Source organism: Paramisgurnus dabryanus, chromosome 8 (assembly GCF_030506205.2).
Source record: "Paramisgurnus dabryanus chromosome 8, PD_genome_1.1, whole genome shotgun sequence".
In the NCBI taxonomy this organism is placed as follows: Eukaryota; Metazoa; Chordata; class Actinopteri; order Cypriniformes; family Cobitidae; genus Paramisgurnus; species Paramisgurnus dabryanus.
The window spans coordinates 40750147-40772056 of record NC_133344.1 but is presented as its reverse complement, the minus strand read 5'-3'; the positions used below and the strand labels follow the sequence as shown (position 1 = coordinate 40772056).

Below are 21910 nucleotides of genomic sequence, written 5' to 3'. Positions count from 1 at the left end.
CCCTCTTCCCATTGACTGGCTTGGATCCATTTTGTCCTCCATGGTGAACAACGGGTGGGAATTGGCATCTTGCCTCATTTAATCGGATGATGTTCGAAAACCCATTAGAGAAATCTTGTAGAGTCATTTTTAAAGCTTTCTGGCTTAGGCCTGTGACACACTGGATGATTTTCAAATTTTATTGAATCTAATTTTAAATCCATGGGAGACATAAGAATAGTTTGAAGAGATGTTTATGGCGACATGCCTGATGACTGTTGTAGTGTTTTTTACAGTGACACAAGATATCACAGAAACACGAGCTCAAACATGACTTGAGGAATAAAAACAAATGTTTTATAGTTCTTGCATGAAACATACACTAACCTAAAGGATTAGTAGGAACATCATACTAATACTGTGTTTGACCTCTTTTTGCCTTCAGAACTGCATTAATTCTACGTGGCATTGATTAAACAAGGTGCTAAAAGCATTCTTTAGATAGGCAATTGATAGGATAGCATCTTGCAGTTGATGGAGATTTGTGGGATGCACATCTAGGGCACGAAGCTCCCCTTCCACCACATCCCTAAGATGCTCTATTGGGTTGAGATCTGGTGACTGTGGGGGCCATTTTAGTACAGTGAACTCATTGTCATGTTCAAGAAACCAATTTGAAATGATTCAAGCTTTGTGACATGGTGCATTATCCTGCTGGAAGTAGCCATCAGAGGATGGGTACATGGTGGTCATAAAGTGATGGACATGATCAGAAACAATGCTCAGGTAGGCCGTGGCATTTAAACGATGCACTAAGGGGCCTAAAGTGTGCCAAGAAAACATCCCCCACACCATTACACCACCACCACCAGCAGCCTACACAGGGGTAACAAGGCATGATGGATCCATGTTCTCATTCTGTTTACGCAAAATTCTGACTCTACCATCTGAATGTCTCAACAGAAATTGAGACTCATCAGAAAAGGCAACATTTTTCCAGTCTTCAACTGTCCAATTTTGGTGAGCTTGTGCAAATTGTAGCCTCTTTTTCCTATTTGTAGTGGAGATGTGTGGTACCCGGTGGGGTCTTCTGCTGTTGTATCCCATCCGCCTCAAGGTTTTGCGTGTTGTGGCTTCACAAATGCTTTGCTGCATACCTCGGTTGTGGTTATTTCAGTCAAAGTTGCTCTTCTATCAGCTTGAATCAGTCGGCCCATTCTCCTCTGACCTATAGCATCAACAAGACATTTTCGCCCACAGGTCTGCTGCATACTGCATGTTTTTCCCTTTTCACACCATTCTTTGTAAACCCTAGAAATGGTTGTGCATGAAAATCCCAGTAACTGAGCAGATTGTGAAATACTGAGACTGTCCCGTCTGGCACCAGCAACCATGCCACGCTCAAAATTGCTTAAATCACCTTTCTTTCCATTCTGACGTTCAGGAGATTGTCTTGACCAGGACCACACCCCTAAATTCATTGAAGCAACTGCTGGTGTTCCTAATAATCCTTTATTGAGGACACATCAATACTCATCTTTCATGTCATGTTTGTGGGTGTCTTCTTTCAGCTATAAAAGCATGCAATATCCGGTTGACGTTTGTTCGTTTTCATTGGCTTTTGTGGTTGTCCTGTCAGAGGCAGCCCGATCAAGAGATTGTATTTGGGATTGCGGATGCTCCGATGCAGTTGGGAGCTGCAAAATAATCACAATGCCACCACACACACCAAAGCATGTCTTTTTTTTATAAAATATCAGTTGTGACAAGCCTTTAATCAGGCCACACCCCCTGATCATCGAGGGTTCCAAACGAGCCAGGCCTCCCGATCGCTGGTCCAGAATCTTCACGGCCATCTGTAGCTCAATGACAATGCAACATGTTGGAAGAACTCTTTGCTGAACTCCCGTTGTCTTTTCCATGGACTCAATGAATGTACCTGAGCTATAATGAGAGGTCAGACAATCATAGAGATTTAAGGTGGGATTTCTTAGACAGGGGCCATTAAGAAATAACCTCTTTGACCCTAACATCAACCTACACAAGTGATGCGCTAAGAAAAAAAACCCTGGCAACAACTCGCACTACAAGATTCACGCAAATACATTTGCAGATCTTCTAATGAGAGCAGAGAAAGTGTAGCTGATGGTGCTAGCACGAGCGTGTGAATGAATTAGCACCAGCCTGAGGGAATCGGCCTCTTTGTGTTTGGCCTGGAGGAGGGATTCTGGCAGTTAGGAAAGTCATACCGGGAGACTCAGCTGTTCTCAAGCACTTCTTCCTCACACCATCACTAGCGTTTGTACTGTCTCCCCCCACATCGACTTGTGTATGTTAACATTTCTTACACTTTGTAGAAAATGCCAAGATATTTATCATACATCGCTATTTATCACTATTTAGCCCTAAGAGATTGCAATGTATTTGTACTACACTAAACATAAAGGCTGCATCTGGAACTGCTTACTTCCATACTATATAGTAGGCGAGGTGAGTAGTTTGTCCGAATTCATAGTATGAATAGTAGGCGAAAAGTACCCGGATGACCTATATACTACTAACTAGATGCCGAAGTGTTCATTTGATGGACACTTTACTTACCCATGAGCCCCACGGGAGAGGAGTTATCCAACAAAGACATCATAGGGGCGTTGCTTTATTAAAAATGCCGGAAAGTGGTAATGTGGCTCAATTTCAAATGCAAATACATATATATAAAACAGTTGTCTCTTGAGTTTAAATTGTGCTTGTTTAACGTCATTCCAATTAACAACTAACTTATGATGACGTATGTCACTTGATGTATAAACATGGCATACTGTAACACGTCTGAATTCATTTACACTATCCATATTCATACTATATAGTACCTACTGCTTTAACGGTTGATGAGTAGGTACTTCATCTAATTCAGTACCTACTGTCACTGTATGCGATTTAGAGATGCAGCCAAAGACTCACAATATTTTAATATTGTGATTCTTTGGCTATGTTGTGAAATCGTATACAGGCATATATCAGTATATTATATAACAGTTTTGGCTCTTTGATCTCAATAGATGAGGAGCTGAAAAATTATTGCAACAGTAATGTGCCTTACTACTGTATTACTCCACCGTGGTAAAACAATACAATGATAAAATGATACGAAATTAGTGCTGTATGCAAGGGTTTTTGGACTTTGTCTTTTAAAGGCAGAGTGCACAATTTCTGAAAAATGCTTTGGAAAAGGGAGTCAAGCCGACTACCCAAACACACTTGTAGCCAATCAGCATCAAGGGTCGTGTCGACTAACCGACATCGTTGCCTGGGTTGCGTCTGTGTGGGGCGGGTCTATCAAAAGAAGGTCCAGATTCTATTGGGGTAGGGGCGTGTTTGTTTAGGTGATTTCAAATATCAACATTGGCTTTCAGCGATCATGGACCCTGTCGTATAAAAACAGTATCATACTTGCATAAATGAATGTCAGCATGGCAAGATTTAAAGCTGAATTACAGATGCCACTTTGCTGATTTTCACTACTTTATATGTAAGTGGAAAACCTAAAACCCCCTTAACCGTGGTAAAATCTGGCATTGTTTGGGTAAATAAGTAGTCTATCAACTCATGGGCTACACCAGTAGTTGACGTGTCTGGGTGCTCAGACAAACAGAGCAGTGTTTGAAACATCACAGAGTCGCAGTGTTTACCCCCTTCAAGTCAGCCCATGAATGGATCGGTTATGGCTTCTGATTACACTCAGATGAGCAGTGTTTTACGTGAGTAACCTAAGCTTTCCCTTTCAATACGGTTCACTTCGCATTGCGTCAGTTTGCTGACGCTATGGGGGAACGTAATCCCATCCCGCCGTGCATGCACAACGGATTGAGGTGCCCTTACTGGAGAGACACTGCATGTGGCCTATACCCAGCGTGTACATAGCTCTAGCGAGCATTAGTGTAAGCACCATATATGAGACAGTAATACGCATACAGTAAAGTTTCTAAACACACCATGATGCATGTATAACAGACCACGAGATGGCGAGTTCCCTGAGTGCGCCGTGAGCAGTGCATAATTTATTAATAGATAGCCATGACGGTGAGCTCGCAGCACACCATGAAGGCATACAGAAACGCAGTCGCGTAAACATTATGCCGATAAGATCTGTGCTTGTAAGGCAGGGACATCCTGGCTATAAAATCTGACAAACGTAGATGGCGAGGACCAGCCGGCCGCATTACAAATGTCAAAGATAGAAGTCCCTGTAGACCAAGCCCATGATGAAGCCATACTTCGCTTGGAGTGGGCTTTTAAACTGGACTATGTTCATTCAGGGAGGCGTAAGCCAAAGCGATGGCTTTGACGATCCATTTAGATAGCCTCTGTTTAGTGAGCGGCATACCTAAAGAGTGGTGCGCGAAGCTTACGAGCAGCTGATCTGACTTGTGGTATGAGGCAGAGCGGTCCGTGTATATTCTTAACGCTCTGATGGGGCAGAGCGTGTTCGGGGTTTGTTTGCTGTCCGCCGGTGGGAGGGCGAGAAGTGAAACCACCTGAACTCTAAATGGCGTGGTCAAGACCTTAGGAATGTATCCCGCTTTCGGTCTAAGGATCACTTTGCTATCATTAGGACCGAATTCCAGACACTATGGGTCAATTGAAAACGCGTGTAGATCGCCCACTCGTTTAACCGATGCCAACGCCAAGAGGAGAGCGGTTTTAAATGAGAGAGCGCGCAGGTCAGCCTGCTCAAGGGGCTCGAAAGGGGGACTGCGCAGCGCTTTCAGAACCGTGGACAAATCCTAAGACGGGACCATGCAAGGTCACGGTGGGATTAGTCTGCGAGCGCCTCTGAGGAATTTAATGATAAGATCATGTTTTCCCACGGTGTGACCGGCGATAAGGGCGTGATTCGCGCGACCGCTGTCCAACATTTCCTGTAGAAAGGAGAGAATATGCTCCACTTCACAGGTGTTTGGGTTTAAGTTTTTCGTTGTGCACCAGTCAGAAAAAATAGACCACTTTTGAGCATAAAGGCACCTGGTAGATGGGGCCCTAGCTTCCGTTAGAGTATTTAACACGCGTCCTGAAAGGCGTGACGGTTGTCTCAGCGGTACTGGCCATGGTGCTGATGTTTTCAGCTGCCATAGGTCGGGGAGCCACGGTTGATTGTGCCAAAACGGGGCGATCAGGATTATCGCGCATTTCGTCTCTCTTATCCTCTGAAGGACCTGTGGTAACAGAGCCACCGGAGGAAAAGCGTATAGAAGACACACCGGCCATGTTTGCGACAGGGCATCTTTGGAGTCTCGAGAAGAAGATCGGACAATGCGCGTTCTCGTTTGATGCAAACAGATCGATCTCCGCTCGGCCGAAGACGGTCCATATTTTCTCGACCGTCTGAGGATGCAGCCTCCATTCTCCCAGCGGTGGATCGTTGCGCGAGAAAATGTCTGCACCCATGTTGGCTACACCCGGTACGTGGGTCGCTTTCAACGAACGTACGTTCACGTGAGCCCATAATAAAATTTGTTTCGCCAGCCTGGATAGGGAGCGAGATTTCAACCCTCCTTGGTGGTTTATGAATGAGACCACCGTCATACTGTCAGAACTTGCTGATGTTGGAGTTTCAGTCGAAAGTGTTGTAGCACTAGGATAACCGGCCACATCTCAAGGTGGTTGATATGTAGCTGAGACAATTGGTTGTTCCACGTACCGAAGGTGGGTTCGCCGTCGCAGTGAGCGCCCCAACCTGTCGCAGATGCATCCGTGGTCACCACTTTCCTCCTGCTCACTAAGCCGAGCTCCATGCCCGAGAGGAAAAGGTGAGGGGATGTCCATATCGAAAGCGCTTTCACGCAGCTGTACGTGATTTTGATTAGTAAGTGGCCCGACAACCAAGCACGGGGCGGAACTTTCGATTTCAACCACAACTGAAGCGGTCTCACGAATGGCATTCCCAACGGTATTAGTGGGGAATGGGGATGCTGCTGCCATCAGACCCAGCATTTTTTGGAATCGTTTGAGAGGGAGATGTGAACCCGCTCTGAATGACGCCGCCTCGCGTCTGACCGTGATTCGTCTGGCTGTAAGCATTTTGAACGGCTGTTTGACAAGAGCAAGATTCAAAACGCGTAGATCCAATATCGGTCTGAGGCCGCCGTCTTTCTTTGGAACGAGAAAATAACGACTGTAAAAGCCTGATTTGCTTTGATCCACCGGGACAGTCTCTATCGCGTCTTTTAGCAATAAAGAACGCATCTCTTCCCTGAGGTTCTGCATGCGATCGTCTGGGACAGTGGTGCAGAGAACGCCACAAAACCGGGGTGGTCTCAGAGCGAATTGAAGGGAATAACCGTTTTGGATCACGTTTAGAATCCAGCCCGGCATACCGGGGGTGGATTGCCAAACGTGAAGTTTGACGGAGAGCGTCGATATGCTTATGGACGGTGAGCCGTGTGTGTGTGTACAGAGGAGGAAATTTGCTCTTTTTGTGAAAAGGTAAAAATGTGTTTTTCGTGGTTACAGCGAGGGTGTGTCCAGCGCCCGAGGGGACTAAAACACGCAGAACTTTCGAGGGCCGGCCAAAGCGAGACCAGAGCCTCTTTACCTCCTCAGACTCTCTTCAGGAAGCGGCACCGGGTCAAGAGTGATCCTAGGACAGGGACCGCGGCATCGAGGTGGACCAGCCGGTCGTGCAGGACGCTGGCGTTTAACCTCCGGTTCAGCTCCCTGCTGGGGTTGAGCTGGTGTTGGCTTAGGGATGGTTGATGGCGCCCGGGCTGCAGGAACCACTCATCCAGACGGCTGAGTTAAGGCTCTGACGGCGGCGACCACTGGATATTGAGCTCCGCTGTTGCTTGAGTAAGGATGCGGACGAGCTCAGAGTTGTGTTGACGCGACTCGGTGGGTTCTTTAGCGGTGGCGGCTTGGGCGGTGTCATCTGAAGCCGCCCAATCCTCTAACTCCTCAGAAGATGACATCATCTCCACGGTGTCACCAGACCCAAAGGAAACCATGCCGCTAGCACTCGGCAGGGGGCGTTGGTCCTTATGGACGAAGGTGACAGGACGACGGCAAGAAGACGGAGCATGCAGGGGATGAGCCGGCGTGGACTTGGTCTCAGGGCGCCTCTCGACTTCACAGCTCCGCTGCTGTTTAGGTGGGAGAGCACGGGAAGCCTTCCTTTTGAAGATATTGAGGCGGGAGCGCAGCACCGCGATTGGAAGGAGCTCGCAGTGGGCGCAGCCCCCCTCGGTGAGCACGGCCTCGGCGTGGGCAGGACCCAGACAGATGACGCACTTCTTGTGGAGGTCCTCCACAGGCAAAGGGGCTCGGCATGAGCCACAGTGCCGAAGTGACATAATCTCAACGCGCTTCGCTCTTTTAGAATGAAATTCGCTCTTTTATACTCAACCGGAAAGCGGCAGAGGAGCACGCTGGAGTGTAGTAGTTCGCTGCAGTGGTCGGATCGACGGCGAGTAAGGGCTTCTTCGGAGCAGCGAGAAGGTTCGCGCTGAAGGAGAAAAGTAAAAGCTCTTGACATTTAATCCCGGACTTGTATCAAAACGTGTGCCACGCCCCGCGAGGGCTCAAACGTCATTGGTCTGTATTTTCTACAGACGTTAACCAATAGGCTTCAATGGTGGAGTAAACAGGAGTTTCCCCCCATAGTGTCAGCAAACTGACGCAATGCGAAGTGAACTGTATTGAAAGGGAAACTACCTTTTGAAAGAAAACATAACCGTTTTATTTGCACTGGACATGGACCCTTAGAAGTGCTTCACAAAAGAAAGTGCTGATATGTTATAAATAAATATGATAGTCAAAGACCTGCTTCATATTTAAAATTGGAGATGAACCGATAAATCGACCGTTGATTCTTGCTTTGCTTTTCAATAAATTACGGTAAAATGCCACTACATCCAAAAGCCAGAGAGCGCTCTCGTGCAGAAACTCTTACACACATCTCCAGGAAAAGGCATAAGCATATATACATTGTCAGGTATTTTCATGATAATAAAGAATATTTATAATGATTATGAGTTCAGCATGTTCCCCCGCCCATCAATCAATCAACCAATATACATGCAAACAAAACATACTTAAGTAAAAGTAAAATTACAGATTTTAAAAACTTTTTAAAGTAGAAGTACTCAATTACAGTAACGCAAGTACATATAATTTGTTACTTTCCACCTCTGGTTAAGTCATGTCACAATGAAATTACAATGCTTAAGCCTTGGTCAGAGAGAGAGAAAGGGCCTTATATTTTTAAGTGACATAACTGAATGAATAACGAAAGCTTTGTATAACAATTATTTGCCTGCTGTTAATATGTTGCATTTTGATGGATTGTTTAGTAAATTTCATTGTTTTGTTATGTTTGTTTATTTGAAATGTTGAAATTTAGTGTTATGAGAGAGAGTAAGGTTTGAGATCAGTAAAGTATTAAAATGTGGTTTGAATATTATCCATGGTATACTGTTGAATCAAAGTGAAAACATTGAAAGTGATTAAATGTTTTCACAGGTAGTAGTTTAGAAGAATAATCATGTGCTTGCCTATTCAAGTATTTTTTTTTGTTTTTACACAAAAATAATAACAAAAAAGCTTCAAATTTGAACAAAGCCGCTACAAAGTCAAGCATTTTCTGCCCAGAAATCCTGTGGGGACTGTAAAATACCATATTAAAGGCAGCATTTCTGTCTTTTCCTTACAAATAGTTGTGCTTGTTTATGTGAACTCTTGTAGTTAAAGTTCTAGTATGTAGCTCAGGAGTATCAGCTTGCAGAAAAACAGATGGGAGGTGCTCTCACATTGTAAGCCATGGTACAACACCACCAGACTGGACCCTAGTGTGACTCCACACATCCTCACCCCCAAACCCTGCACAGAAGTATTTTTAACCCAGCGTAAATGAACAGCGCAGTGAAGTATCTGCTACTTAAGTGGGTTAGATTTCTCAACCGCTGAGAGAAGCCCAAGAGACTTTCCTTCTGGAGTTTTATTGTCTTGGGTCTTTTATTGTGTAAAAGGGTTTTAATGGGGAAATTACTGTTAAACTGGCTTACTGCAGTTTATACAGTGTACTTCTGCAGAATTACTTGAGTTTTAAGTGGTCAATGAAATTAAAAAGTAAAGCACATTTTCAGCAACACCGGCAGTGCCGAATTAAATTGCAAAAATCGTTTCGTATTCATTCTTACTGCTGCTTCTGCCTAGAGTTGCAAAGGTGTGGAATGTTTTCTGAAAGATTCCATGGGAACTTAATCTGGGGAATTTTGGAAAATTCCAAAATGGAACGGGAATTTAGGGGAATTATTCATAAGTCATATACATGTGTATTGTTACAAAAGCTTTTTATTTTAAATAAATTGTTCTTTGTTATAATAGATTTGTTTTTCTTTAACATTTTATTCATCAAAAGTCCTGATAGTTGCACTCATCAAGCCTGGATTTATTTGATCAGAAATCCTTCTAGTAAGCAAGCATTGTGCTGTGTACATGTGCATGAGGAATGTGCAGGGTAGAAATTCAACTGAAATTGCGTAAAATCTTGTTGTTTTAAACAAAATTACGCTGCAAGATTTTTTACTACATTTTATGTTTCTTGTTATAGGCATCTTTGCAATTTTTTTCAAACTCCCAGTTTATTCTCATTAATTCCCATGGAAAGTGTTCAGCCATGAAAATTCAGGGTGGCAGGGTTTCATATTTTATTGAAGCTTCCCCGGGTGCCGCCATTGCTTAGCAAACCCCACCTGCTGTTAACATTCCACTGACTCCCATTTATTTTGGCAGCTTATAACTTTACATCTGAGGCATTTAAAGACTCTATTTGTCAATGTAATTATTTCTAAAGAAACACGAAAATGTATAAAAGGCTCCATTACCTTGTATCTTACGTTATGGCCCAGTAGAAGCAGTTTTTGTAAAAATATGCTAACGATTGCGTCATAACCTGCGACTCTCTGACGCACCGTAGAGAAATTACCGTATGGACAGGAGGAGACGCCTGAGGCAATATTTTACTGTCTATGAGGCAATCGGGTGGACGTGGAGGGATAAAGTCAAGGGAGATTATTAATCAGAATACTTACCAAGATTTGGTCTCTGCAAGATTTGTGGGTGATTCAGATTTCGCGTGGCACAGCTATTAGAAGACTTACAATTGTCAGACAGGTTGCTCGCATGACATCAACGTCATTTAGCTCAGTTTGAGTCTGCGCAGCACGCTCGACCCCCAGGAAGTGTGTGCTTCTAATAGACATCACTTGTCTCCATTGAATCCAATGGGGTCGCTGGGTCCATTTCTTTTACTGTCTATGTGAAATTTCACAAAATGGCCCTGTCCCAAATGGCCCACTCTGGACTTGTGGACTTCCTCAGAGTCCACACTTTGATGACATCATGTAGTGCAGACCTTAGGGACCCATGACGCGAGTCGTATTTTGGGACAGACTCAAGCATTATGCCGGAAATAGAAAAAAGAAGTTTCCCATCAGTGTGAACTCCTCCCATCCGTTGTCTGATTGCTCTGGGTTGGTAAAATGCGTGAGGACTGCATCAATGGTGCAAAGGGGGCGCTGATGAGCACACTTCCGAGCGTAAAAATTACAGATGGGACACCCTACAGACTCGTAGACTAAGCAAGCATGCACAATTTAAAGGTATAGCGGAAGATTTTCTTTTTCTGAGTGGATCATCAAGACTATTGGTCATTCCAGTTGTCAATCATTCTGGTGATATGTTGACGTAAGGCCGTCGTACTTGCTCGTCTCTAGGTTCGCTTTCTGCACATGCACACTTCAGGGGGATATGTGTGTGGTGGGCTACGGTTTCAGCCATTTATTCAAGCTCGCATTCTCATCGTGTTTTTTCAAAATGTCTGAGGGTCGCAAGAGGAAAAGTGTCTACGAATTGTATGACAAGAAGAGAAAGGCCTCTGAAAAAATAAACAAGACCAGAGTGGTTTTGGGAGAATATTTCACACGCTGACATGCGCTAAAAGCACAGGTTGGACTTCCCACGCGAAGTTTCTACTCGACAGGTACTGAAACGACTCGATGGGGATGAGGTCCAAACTTAGCGGGCAGTTTAGTAAAATATCCAAAATTTCCTGTCCCCTTAAAAGTCCGGACCTCAACCCCATTGAGCAAATTTTGGGCGAGTTGGAAAATAAACTGCACTTGTATATTCAAAGGAAGCCCTTTTGCTTGAGTTGCAGAGGGAATGGGATAACACAACTGATAAAGATCTTAGGAAATATATTGACAATACGCTAGAGATATGTGCTGCTGTAATTGCTGGACATGCCAAATATTAAAGTTAAAAGTGAATAAAAACCGTACGACTCCCTTCATCTGATATTTGTTGTGTTCAAAGCAACCATCAGGCAAAAACGGTCAGTATTTTCAGATCTGTCTAATAATTTTAGCCACTACTGTAAAATGTATTGTGTAGTTGAACACACATCAGTTGTTTGTTGAGTGTTGTTGGTATTGACCCAATGAGATCAGAAACACAATTTAAGAGCCATTAGCCAGAGCAAAGATGGAGCGAGAGAGAGAGAGAGAGAGAGAGAGAGAGAGGTGATGAGTGGCTTTCTGTCAGTGATGGGGCTACTTATCACAGCATTGATAATCCCATCTCACTTACTGAGTACAGAGTAGGATCTCTTTGAAAGTATTTTCCAATTGCCCAGTAGCGCCCTCTGAAGTGCACAGGGTATTTCCCTCACAGGGTATTTTCTGCCAACTCATGGGAATATCGTAATTGGGAGGAATGCTTGTGTTTGGTCTGACTGGTACTTAAAATTTAGCCATCGTCGGTTAATGGGGCACCACCTACCGTCAAATTTTTGTTGCAACAATAAATGTGGAGAAAGGAGTGTGTCCAATGTCTACAGGTGATGTAAACTTTAACAGGAGTCCTCTGCTTAGTATGTAGGGAAAAGTGAACCCTGTAGGGACCCTGTGAATTAAACAACAGCTTTCATCACTTCATCTTTGTCATGTTGTTTCTCTTGAGTATTTGCACCTGCGCTCATCAGCTTCTTGAAAAGGTTTCGAAGTTCATTGGAGGACATAAAACGCATGGGAACCTATCTGTCTAATGTGTGAGCTGAAACATGCAGAGCTCAACATTAGTCTAAATGACATCAGATCGGACATCTGGGTTTACCCAAACAATCACTCGAAATGTAAATGTGTCCGTCCTGGTTTCAAACCAATTAAATCCTCAGAGACTGTGTCGTCTGTAAAATAATAAGCAGAAAATGAAACCTGTTGGTTTGTGTGTGCAAATTAATTTGCCGACAAATCAGATTGCAACATGTCTGGTTGTCATGACGATAACTTCACATCCTTCACATCTGCTGTTCTCCATGTTCTCTCCATCTCAATTCAGAGATTGAGAGATGGTCACTGTAAGTGTCCATTCTTCAATTAGTTTTGGTTTTAAAAATCTATTTTAAGAATCGTTACTGCAGGACTATTTAAAGCAAAGAGCATGTAAAATTGCTCCTAGTTGCTTAGCTACAAAAGCCGGCATGGGAGCTTGACCTTGGCCTGCATTATGTGTTAGGCTGCTATTTTCCCTAATGTGAAAACTTATTGTGACCAAAGGCTGTCAAGTCTTGAATATACGTAACCATTATAAAAGTATACAACAAGTCCTCTGAAGGTTTTGTGTGAAGAACCGACCAAATGCAAGTAATTATTGACAGAAAAACCGTAGCTTTTAAAGCTTATAAAAACATCAGGATGTGCCGTATCAGATTTGATTTAAAATATGAGATATGGTGGCAGTGGCTTATTTTATTTTTATTTAATAGGGACCATGCATATTGAGTGGTTCATGTAGGTTGTCTACAAACTGGAAGGTTGGTGGTTCAATCCCCGGCTCTACCTGACCAAGTGTCGAGGTGTCCTTGAGCAAGACACCTAACCCCAGCTGCTCCTGACGAGCTAGATGGCGCCTTGCATGGCTGACACCGCTGTATGACTGAGTGAATGGGTGAATGTGAGGCAAATTGTAAAGCACTTTGGATGGCTGTTGGTCTATGAAAGCATTATATAAATGCAGTCCATTAACCATTTACGGAAGAACCCATTAGCATTTGTCTTTGAATAAAATGAGACTTTTTACCAAATAAATGTTGGTCTTTTACTCATTTCAAGCAACAGTATGGCTTCAGTGAATGTAAAATAAAGCACCCAGTTTTGTCCAATATTTTTAGTATTAAGTTTCTAAATAAATTTCAATGTAATTTTCATACATGAATATCTGTTATAGAAATTGTCATGATTATTGTTCATTTGCAAGTCTTTACGAGTGATTCAGCAGGAGAATATTATGACAGTGAAAAGAAATACAAAGTGTGTGTGTGTGTGTGTTCGTGTTCATCTCCTCAGGCCAGTGCTGTGCCATCACTAAAGTGTCCTCCCCCAGATACTATTTATAGTACAAGTCTACCTCAGAGACATCACAGCAAAGAAGAAATGCATCTAAAATAACTCCACCATATTCTCTCAATGGCTCTCTCACGCTCTTACACACAGAGCATTTTATTTTTACCTTGTTTTGATGTTTCTTTGCTGCTATTTATATTCCTCTCTCACCACCCTTTAAGTGCCAATAGTATTACTGTCTGAATGTGTAATGGGAAAAGAATGGGTTTCCCGGAGTTGCATTTGAGATTACACTATCAACAATATGGTATGAATAATGATAGTCATTCAGCACAATGATGAACTATATATCAATGTCCATGTTGTTGCTGTCTTATCCCACCACAATACTATTATGTATTGTGTTTGATGTGTTTTTTATATTCCAGAGTTTTGTTGTTCTCTGAATTACTATAAAGGCAGTACCTTGCTATTCATGGCATACAATGACAATTTCTGACGTACTGCGATATTGTCATTTGTTACCACCGTGGTACCTTGAGCTGCAAAATTCTGGGAATTTTAGAAAATTTCCAAGGAAATTAAATGGGAATATATTGAAATTGTGGCACACAGATGAAGATAAGTCAGATGTCAAGAAAGCTAATTCTTGTATGTAACACAGTTTGTATAAATTTCCGAAAATATACATATTATTTGGTTTAATTCCGTAAGTTTCCAACTTGGAATATTTAACCAATTCTCAAGCTTTAAAACCCAAGTGGTACTGCTGAAGCTTATATTTGTTTTATAAACTCCATCTCTGCGTTTTTCAAAAAAAGCCAACAGCTTGTGATCTTCTTCCGAGCTGAAAACCAGCGCTCTGTGGTTTTTCAGCGCTGGGAGCCGAAAGTTGAAAAATATTCAACTTTGGGTGAAAAGCTCCGCTCATCAATGTCAGTTCAGATTGATAAGGAATTAGTGATCAAAAGCCGTAGTACATGAAAAAGCTATAATATTGGCTGTGCCATTCAGAATCGTCATCGACATCCCCCCCCCCCATAAAAACAATATTTAAAACTTTACAAATTAACATAAATAGCTTCCGGTAATAACGACGCACGTTCACGAGAGCGTGCTTTTTCATCATATTCTTATTATTTTAATGGCAGGTAGCACATTAGGTTCATTACTACATTCTGCACTGAATGTGTGAGTATATTTGGGTGTAATAGAGTTATTGTCTAACAAATGTTCCACCTAATTTGTCATAAATGGAGTGCAAGATCTAGGGAAACATTTCATGTCCTTGGGAACATTTTGGAAAATTGAAAACCCATTGAGCCAAAACATTTAAATATCTATGTGTACTGCAAAGAATTGTTTACCAGCCCTGTTTTTATTTCAATTATTATAATTTAGCGGTTACATTCTTCATTTCAACCTCGATTCTAGGGATGCTACAATCGATCGGCCGCCGATCGCTATCGGCCGATAATGGCATTAAATGACTCGATCGGTGCACGCTAAATCTGCCGATCTCATAAACCGATCTTTCTGTTTACTTTTGTCATCAAAAGGATCCTGAATGCGGCTGGAATTAAAGCCATTTTTTACGTAGCGCTAGCATTTTTATAACCCATTGCTCATGTGCGGCGTGCAGATTTGTATGTCTCTCTTTGCCTTTACAGAGATATGCGTATTTTCTATGCGGACGCGCTCCGGTCAACAGCGCGAGGCGTCTTCACATCCCCATCAAACAGCGTATACAACACATATCTATCACGGACAATTGCATCCTCATGCCAAAAGTTTATTATTTGCATGCGTTTTAAAGTTTTGAGCGTTTAAACTTTTATTTTCCTCACAGCTGCTTGTCTGCGTTCAGCCGCCGCCGCCCACACACAGCAGCCTGTCATCAGTGCACGTGAACAGAGCGATCTCTCTCTCTCTCTCATGTCTTAAAGCTGCATTCGTCTCTCAATAAAATCACTCTCTGCTCTTGACTAAAGAACTTTTATACTTCATACGAATGCATGTATATTTAATTAATACAGTAAAGACTGTGAAGTGTTTTATTTTCAGTAATTTTAGGAGACATAAGCCTTTTTAAAGCCATATTAAATTTCTCTTTGCAGAATAAATATTTGTTGTGCTTATTTATTTGAGTCTCTATTAAAACAATAATATACCTAATTACTGCAAGTAATATAACAAAGGCAACATCCGTGGTATTATTTTATCTAGAAAAAATGTAACCGTTACAGTCATCAAAGAGCTTGCATATCAGCTTTTTAAAAAATCGGAATCGGTATCGGCCGATCACGAAGATTACAAATCAGTGATCGGTATCGGCTGCAAAAATCTTGATCGGAGCATCACTACTCGATTCCCATGTATACTTTTCTAACCATACTGTGTGTTAAAGCAGTATTGGTGGTTTATAACTTGAGGCTATCGTTTGCGGTGGTTGACAGCACTAATTATACAACATTCCGATCACAAACGTATTTGTCTTTTCCCTTGCTGCGTCTGAAATCGGGTACTGTGACAGTTAGTACACAATTAGATGAAGTACTTACTGCTTTATTATTTAAAAAGTATGTTCTGTGTAGTATGTGTGGGTGCAGTATAAATACATTTCAGACATACTGCATCTGCCATGTTTTCAATGTCATGTGACCCATTTGAAAATCTACCCAGGTTCTTTTGACCTACTGTTGTTCGAATACTAATATATATGATTTTCGCTTACTATATAGTATGTGTGGGCGATAAATCGCCTGCGATTCTCATGCGTATCTCATCAGTTAAGCCGGTTTCTTGATAAGTAGTAAATCGCCATCACCTGCTATCAAATGGAGCAGCATTTACTACACACAGCCGCATTTCAACAAGAAGCTAGGCAAAAATTCCGTTCAAATCGCCTCCGATAATGTATGCGATTTTGCCGAGCTTCTCTGTGAAATATGGCTCTGTGTAATTTTAATTTAATTTCATAGCTGCAATTAGGGCTGTGCAATAAAAAATTTTATTCAAATAATTACAAAAACAAGATAATCGAGGTAAAACAATTAATAATTGAAATATAAATTGCATGCCACTGGACCGATGTGTTTGTAAGGCACTTCTAAAGGCACAACTGCTTTGACATGTATAGCCTTATGTAATACTTGCTCAGTAAAAAGGTTAAATAAATGCATGTTTTCATGCAAATGAAAAAAAACCAAATTATTGTGATTATGATTTTGCCCATAACGGAGCAACCCTAACGGCAATATTGTGCGAATGCAACCACATTAGTTTTGATGCATATGTTTTCTTTCTCTCTTTTCTTTCTGCAGGTCTTATTTTCCTCTTTTATCTGGTCTTCTATGGATTCCTGGCTGGAATGTTCTCCCTCACCATGTGGGTGATGCTTCAGACTCTGGATGATTACACTCCCAAATACAGGGACCGAGTGGCTAATCCAGGTAAACAATCCCACCACAAGTCCATTACAGCAGGGTTTCCCAAATCTTACCCTGGAGGACCGGAGCACTACAGAGTTTAGGTCCAACCGTAATCAAACTCACCCACCTGTGATTGTCTAGTGATCATGAAGACCTTAATTAGCTTGCTCAGGTGTGTTTGATCAGGGTTGGAGCTCCGGTCCTCCAAGGTAAGATTTGGGGAACCCTGCATTACAGTGTTGGAGGAAGGGTTTGCTGAGTTTTCACAAAAGAGAATTGTGACAATTGTGCAAGAGAAAATTCTCTTATTGTTGGGGGCAATAAAATAACTTAAGAAATGTGATTTGAAATGTGTGTGATGTTTCGTAAAAATGCACTTTTAACTTTATACAAATTTAAAAAAGTACTTGTGACATTTTTTTTAAATGCTGAACACACGTGCATGAGGTGAAGGCTCCTGATATACAATATGTGACCCTGCCTGTGAAAACCCAAATAAAGTCTGTCTTTTGGTCATTTATTGTTTTTTACATAAAATCATTCGATATAAAGTAAAGAACATTTGGTGAAAAATCACTTTGTATCTTTGAAATGTATCAAATCTTTGTCATGACCTTAGTGTATATATTAGTCTCAGAAAATCATGATTTTGAGAAATTACAATGTAAAGATTAGCATTTATGTAAAACTGCAATAAAATTAGAAACCATAATTTCTTAATAAAACCGTGCAGTGTCAATAAAATCATTGATTTCAGTATTTTTCATATTATAAAGAAAAACTTGAGAGTTGTTTCTTGATAGCTTAGTTTATAATCCATAATTTAGAGCAATAAACACAAATTGCATATTCTTATTTTTAATTTCATGATGACTACTTAGGCGTTTAAATCTCAAAATTTGATTATTCAACTTTATCCAGGTTTTCACAGGCCAGGTCACATATCAGTGCTTAAAGCTAAAGTTGTCCTGTACAGTAGGTCTCCTCATTGGGTTGCCATGTTGACATCACATGATGAGTCTTGTCTTGCAGTTTAATGACCCTAATAAACACAGACTTCAGGGAAACTGGCCTCAAGCGCTGGTATTTTATAGAGAATGTCCACATATAATTTTTACTGATAAAACCAGTGAGAAAAAACACTAAGGTTTATGCCTATCCGTCGGTAGGAATACCATGATACGGCATGATTGCCAAATTGCTATGCCATTGTATTAAACTGCTACTGGTTATTGGGTGTGTTTCCCAAAAAAGTTCTAGGATTCTTTAAGGTAAACTTCTTAGCTGGATTATAGATTATATTCTGACAAAATAAGTAGAATAATTGACTCCGGTCCTTTGAATTATATGAAAATAATGCACACCCGCAGTGCATTAGCACATTGGGTGTGCATTATTTTCTAGTAATTCAACGGCCCATCGTCAATTATTCCTTACATAACTTTAAAAGCAAAACAGATTTTTATCTGTTCTATATTTACCTTAATTTAACACTTTTCAAGTTTTTAATACTCTAATCAACATGGGCCTGGACAAATATGGATGCTTTATGCAAATGTACCATATTTTCCAGACTATAGATGGTTTCACCAGGAACAACATAAACAGGAGGCTTTCGTGGTCATCACGTAACTACCGGTAAACCCTGCAAAGAATAAATAACAACAAAGTCCTTTTAAAGTAGTTTATTTATATTACAAGAAAAATAAACAACACATAGATTACATAGGAACGCATAACATTTGTTATTTTCATTGAGGTATTTGTTTAAGAGTTCAGTTTCAGCAACTAGTCAGACTATTGAACAAACAGAAGCTGGAAATAAAGTTCGGACCAGACGCTTATCGTGTCACCGCACGTGCGCCCTATGAAACGGTCTAGAGTATAAGTCGCATCAGTCCAAAATGCGTTTTGAAGAGGAGAAAACCTATATAAGTCGCACTGGACTATATGTCTCATTTATTTAGAAAATTATTTCACAATATTCAAGCCGAAGAACAGACATTTAATCCGGAAAGGCAAGTTATTTAACTAAAAAATGGAACACAGAACAGCAGGCTGAATAGGTGCCCGTACATGTTAAAGTAACATAAACAGTTATTTACACCATACACAATAGAATTTACCGATGTATGTACCTAAGAGGCTGAATAGGCTAAATTAACACGATAAGCCAAATCAAGTTCAAAAAGGTCCTGAAGTCATTCCCCATCACTGAATTGAACATCATTGAATTACAAAAATACAGGAGCAGCATAGAGCAGACTCTGGCAGCTTTAGACTGTAATGGTTTCTCTTGGTTTATATGAATTAATTTTAACATAAGTCGCACCTGACTAGAAGTTCCAGTACCCACCAAATTATGAAAAAAGTGCGACTTATACTCCGGAAACTATTGTATGTTTATTATTACTGAAAGAGTCAGCAAAGTTAATTTTGGAAAAAAAATCCAGTAAAAAAAATTGTAAGGTAAAAAAATCACTGCATCCATTAGGCGTGCACCAATATATCGGCCAGTGACGCTTGCTATGCTTCTCAATGAATTATGGTGAAATGCCGCTACATCCAAAAGCCAGAGGGCGCTCTTGTGCAGAAACTCAATGCGCGCGGCAGACGAGTTACTATACACACGCAGCTCATGGAAATGTCTTAAGGATATATTTATATTGCCGTTCTTCACGTATTTTCATGATGATAAAGAATATGTATTATGATTATGTTTGACGAGTGTTTCTTTTTCAAAAACATATTATAAACGAGTCAAACTAACAGTGATTTTAGATCGATAAGGACTTACTGATCAAAAGCTGTAGTACATGAAATAGCTGTGAATATTATCGACTGTGCGATTAAGAATAGTTATCAGCAACGTATTATTAGTGTATATCGGCATTTATCAGTGCACCCCTAGCATCCATAGCTTAGCCATTGGTAATTTATATCCTCAGCACAATTATCTCTATAATATCTAATATAAAATATTGTCCAGCTCTGCTATCAACCGAATAATTGGTTATCGACCCCTTTTTCCACCGGCATCTGCAAAATCTACTATTGACCTCTACTCTGAGGATCCATTTAGCGGATGTGATTTATTCAGCGCTATTTTTAACGTTACCTCTGTTGCGATCAGAACGCAGCACCAGTCTCCAGCAGTGTTACACATCATCCATTAACCTCCTACACACACACACATACATACAGTCACACTCATCTGCCCACACACTCGTGTAGAGTACTCACACTGAGAGCGCTCCAATTCTGTCCTTTAGTGCTGGAAACCCGGGAATCTGAGACTCTCTCTCTCACTCTCTCTCTCACTCTCTCGCTACCATTCATCCTTCCCCAAGTGTCAATTTATTCCTCCCACTCCCCCCCTCCTCTAGATCTTTTAGTAACAAAATGTTCTCAGTACAGACACAGTTGGACATCATTTTAGACAAGTTGTGGTCCAATTATTAGAGCTTTGAATGTTTCAAGCTTGTATTTTTGAAGGCAGGTATTAATGAGCACATTGGCACATTAGTTTTCTCGACACAAAGGTTTTCTAATATAATGATGACGCCCATTAAACTCTCAAACGTTGACAAGACAACTGCAAAAGAGCATCTGTGTAAAGCATCAGCCATTTCAACATTATCTTTACATGGGTACTGTCCAGCCTATCTGCCATAAATCACTGATCCTCCAACTCATGTGCTGACATGTCAGACTCAAAGACTGTAAAAAAAGATGGATGACGCCCGTTCGCTCTCTTCCATTGGTGAAAAGTGAAGCCGTCAGTGTCCCGATAAGACGCTGACATCTTGGGTCTTGAGTCTGCGTAGTAGCGTTTTTGGGACCAGTCCTGCGCAGTAGTGAGCAGGAAGTAAAGCCATAAAGCTATAAAGCATTAAATAACTAAATAAAAACAAACTTGTTTTAAAAACAAACACTTGAATTTACATCAGTTTTGGCTTCACTTTTCAGGGCTTGTGCGGCACACTTGGTCAGACTGATCAAATAAACAGAGCACTTTTCAAAGTACCACACTTTTCTGAGAAATGAATCTGCAAATTCTCATTGTCTTGGCAAATTAAAGGAATATTTCACTTTCATAAAACCTATACAATTCAGTACAGTTTAAAATTGATCTAAACCATCCCAACTGAGGCAACAATTGTCATTTTCACCAAGAAAAAAAAATTGTACTTTTAAACTTCATAGGTCACGTGTTACATATATGAAACTGAGACTTGCGTACCATTTAAAAAAATAAACTGACACAAAGACATTAATTAATATCATTCCACATTCAACAACGTCTAAACGCTCCTCTTTCTCTACACTTGCAAACACTGGAGCGGTAGTTTCACATACATCATGCGTGACCTTTCGACATGATTATGTAATAGGGTAATACAGGTCACAATGGTGCCTCACACGGATCATGCAAGTCGAGACGTTGTGGTTTAAAAGTGTTTTATAATAAAAGTATTATAAATACGGCAGTGGCTCAGTGGTTCATGTAGGTTGTCCCCGGATCCACCTGACCAAGTGTTGAGGTGTCCTTGAGCAAGACACTTAACCCCAGCTGCTCCCGACGAGCTGGATGGCGCCTTGCATGGCTGACACCGCCGTCGGTGTATGAATGTGGGAGTGAATGTGAGGCAAATTGTAAAGCGCTGGATTGGCCATTGGTCTATGAAAGAGCTATATAAATGCAGTCCATTTACCATAAAAAATAATATTCCCTTTTTAAGTATTTCAACAATAAATAAAGAATTCATATTTGTGCGTCATACTATCAGAATTATATTTGAGTATCTTTAAGGCCTAATATATCATTTTTACCATAAAAGCATAATAATGTCATGCAAAAATAGAACTGCAGCGTGATGACGTGTAAAAGGAGCTTGGAATGATAGCAGTTATAGGCTGTGTCTGAAACCATTCACTCCTTCACTATTCCTTATACAGAAAATGACATTTGAGTTCACTTTATATGCCTCTTAAATGCATAAATGGTCCACTGAAATATTTTGCTCTCTGTAGCGCAAAAAGCATTATCACACCAGCACAGCACATGATCGCTAGTTAAATTTATATTGCACTCATATGGTG

The 21910-nt window shown here is 41.0% G+C and overlaps 1 protein-coding gene across 1 annotated transcript in view; it reads left to right on the top strand.

Annotated features, from left to right (window-relative positions):
* The window catches only part of atp1b3b (ATPase Na+/K+ transporting subunit beta 3b), a 40228-nt gene that overhangs the window by 4472 nt on the left and 13846 nt on the right, over window positions 1-21910 (top strand). The window contains exon 2 of the mRNA XM_065281833.2: window positions 16700-16828. Within this exon, the coding sequence (XP_065137905.1) occupies window positions 16700-16828 (129 nt within the window). The remainder of the gene's footprint in view (window positions 1-16699; window positions 16829-21910) is intronic.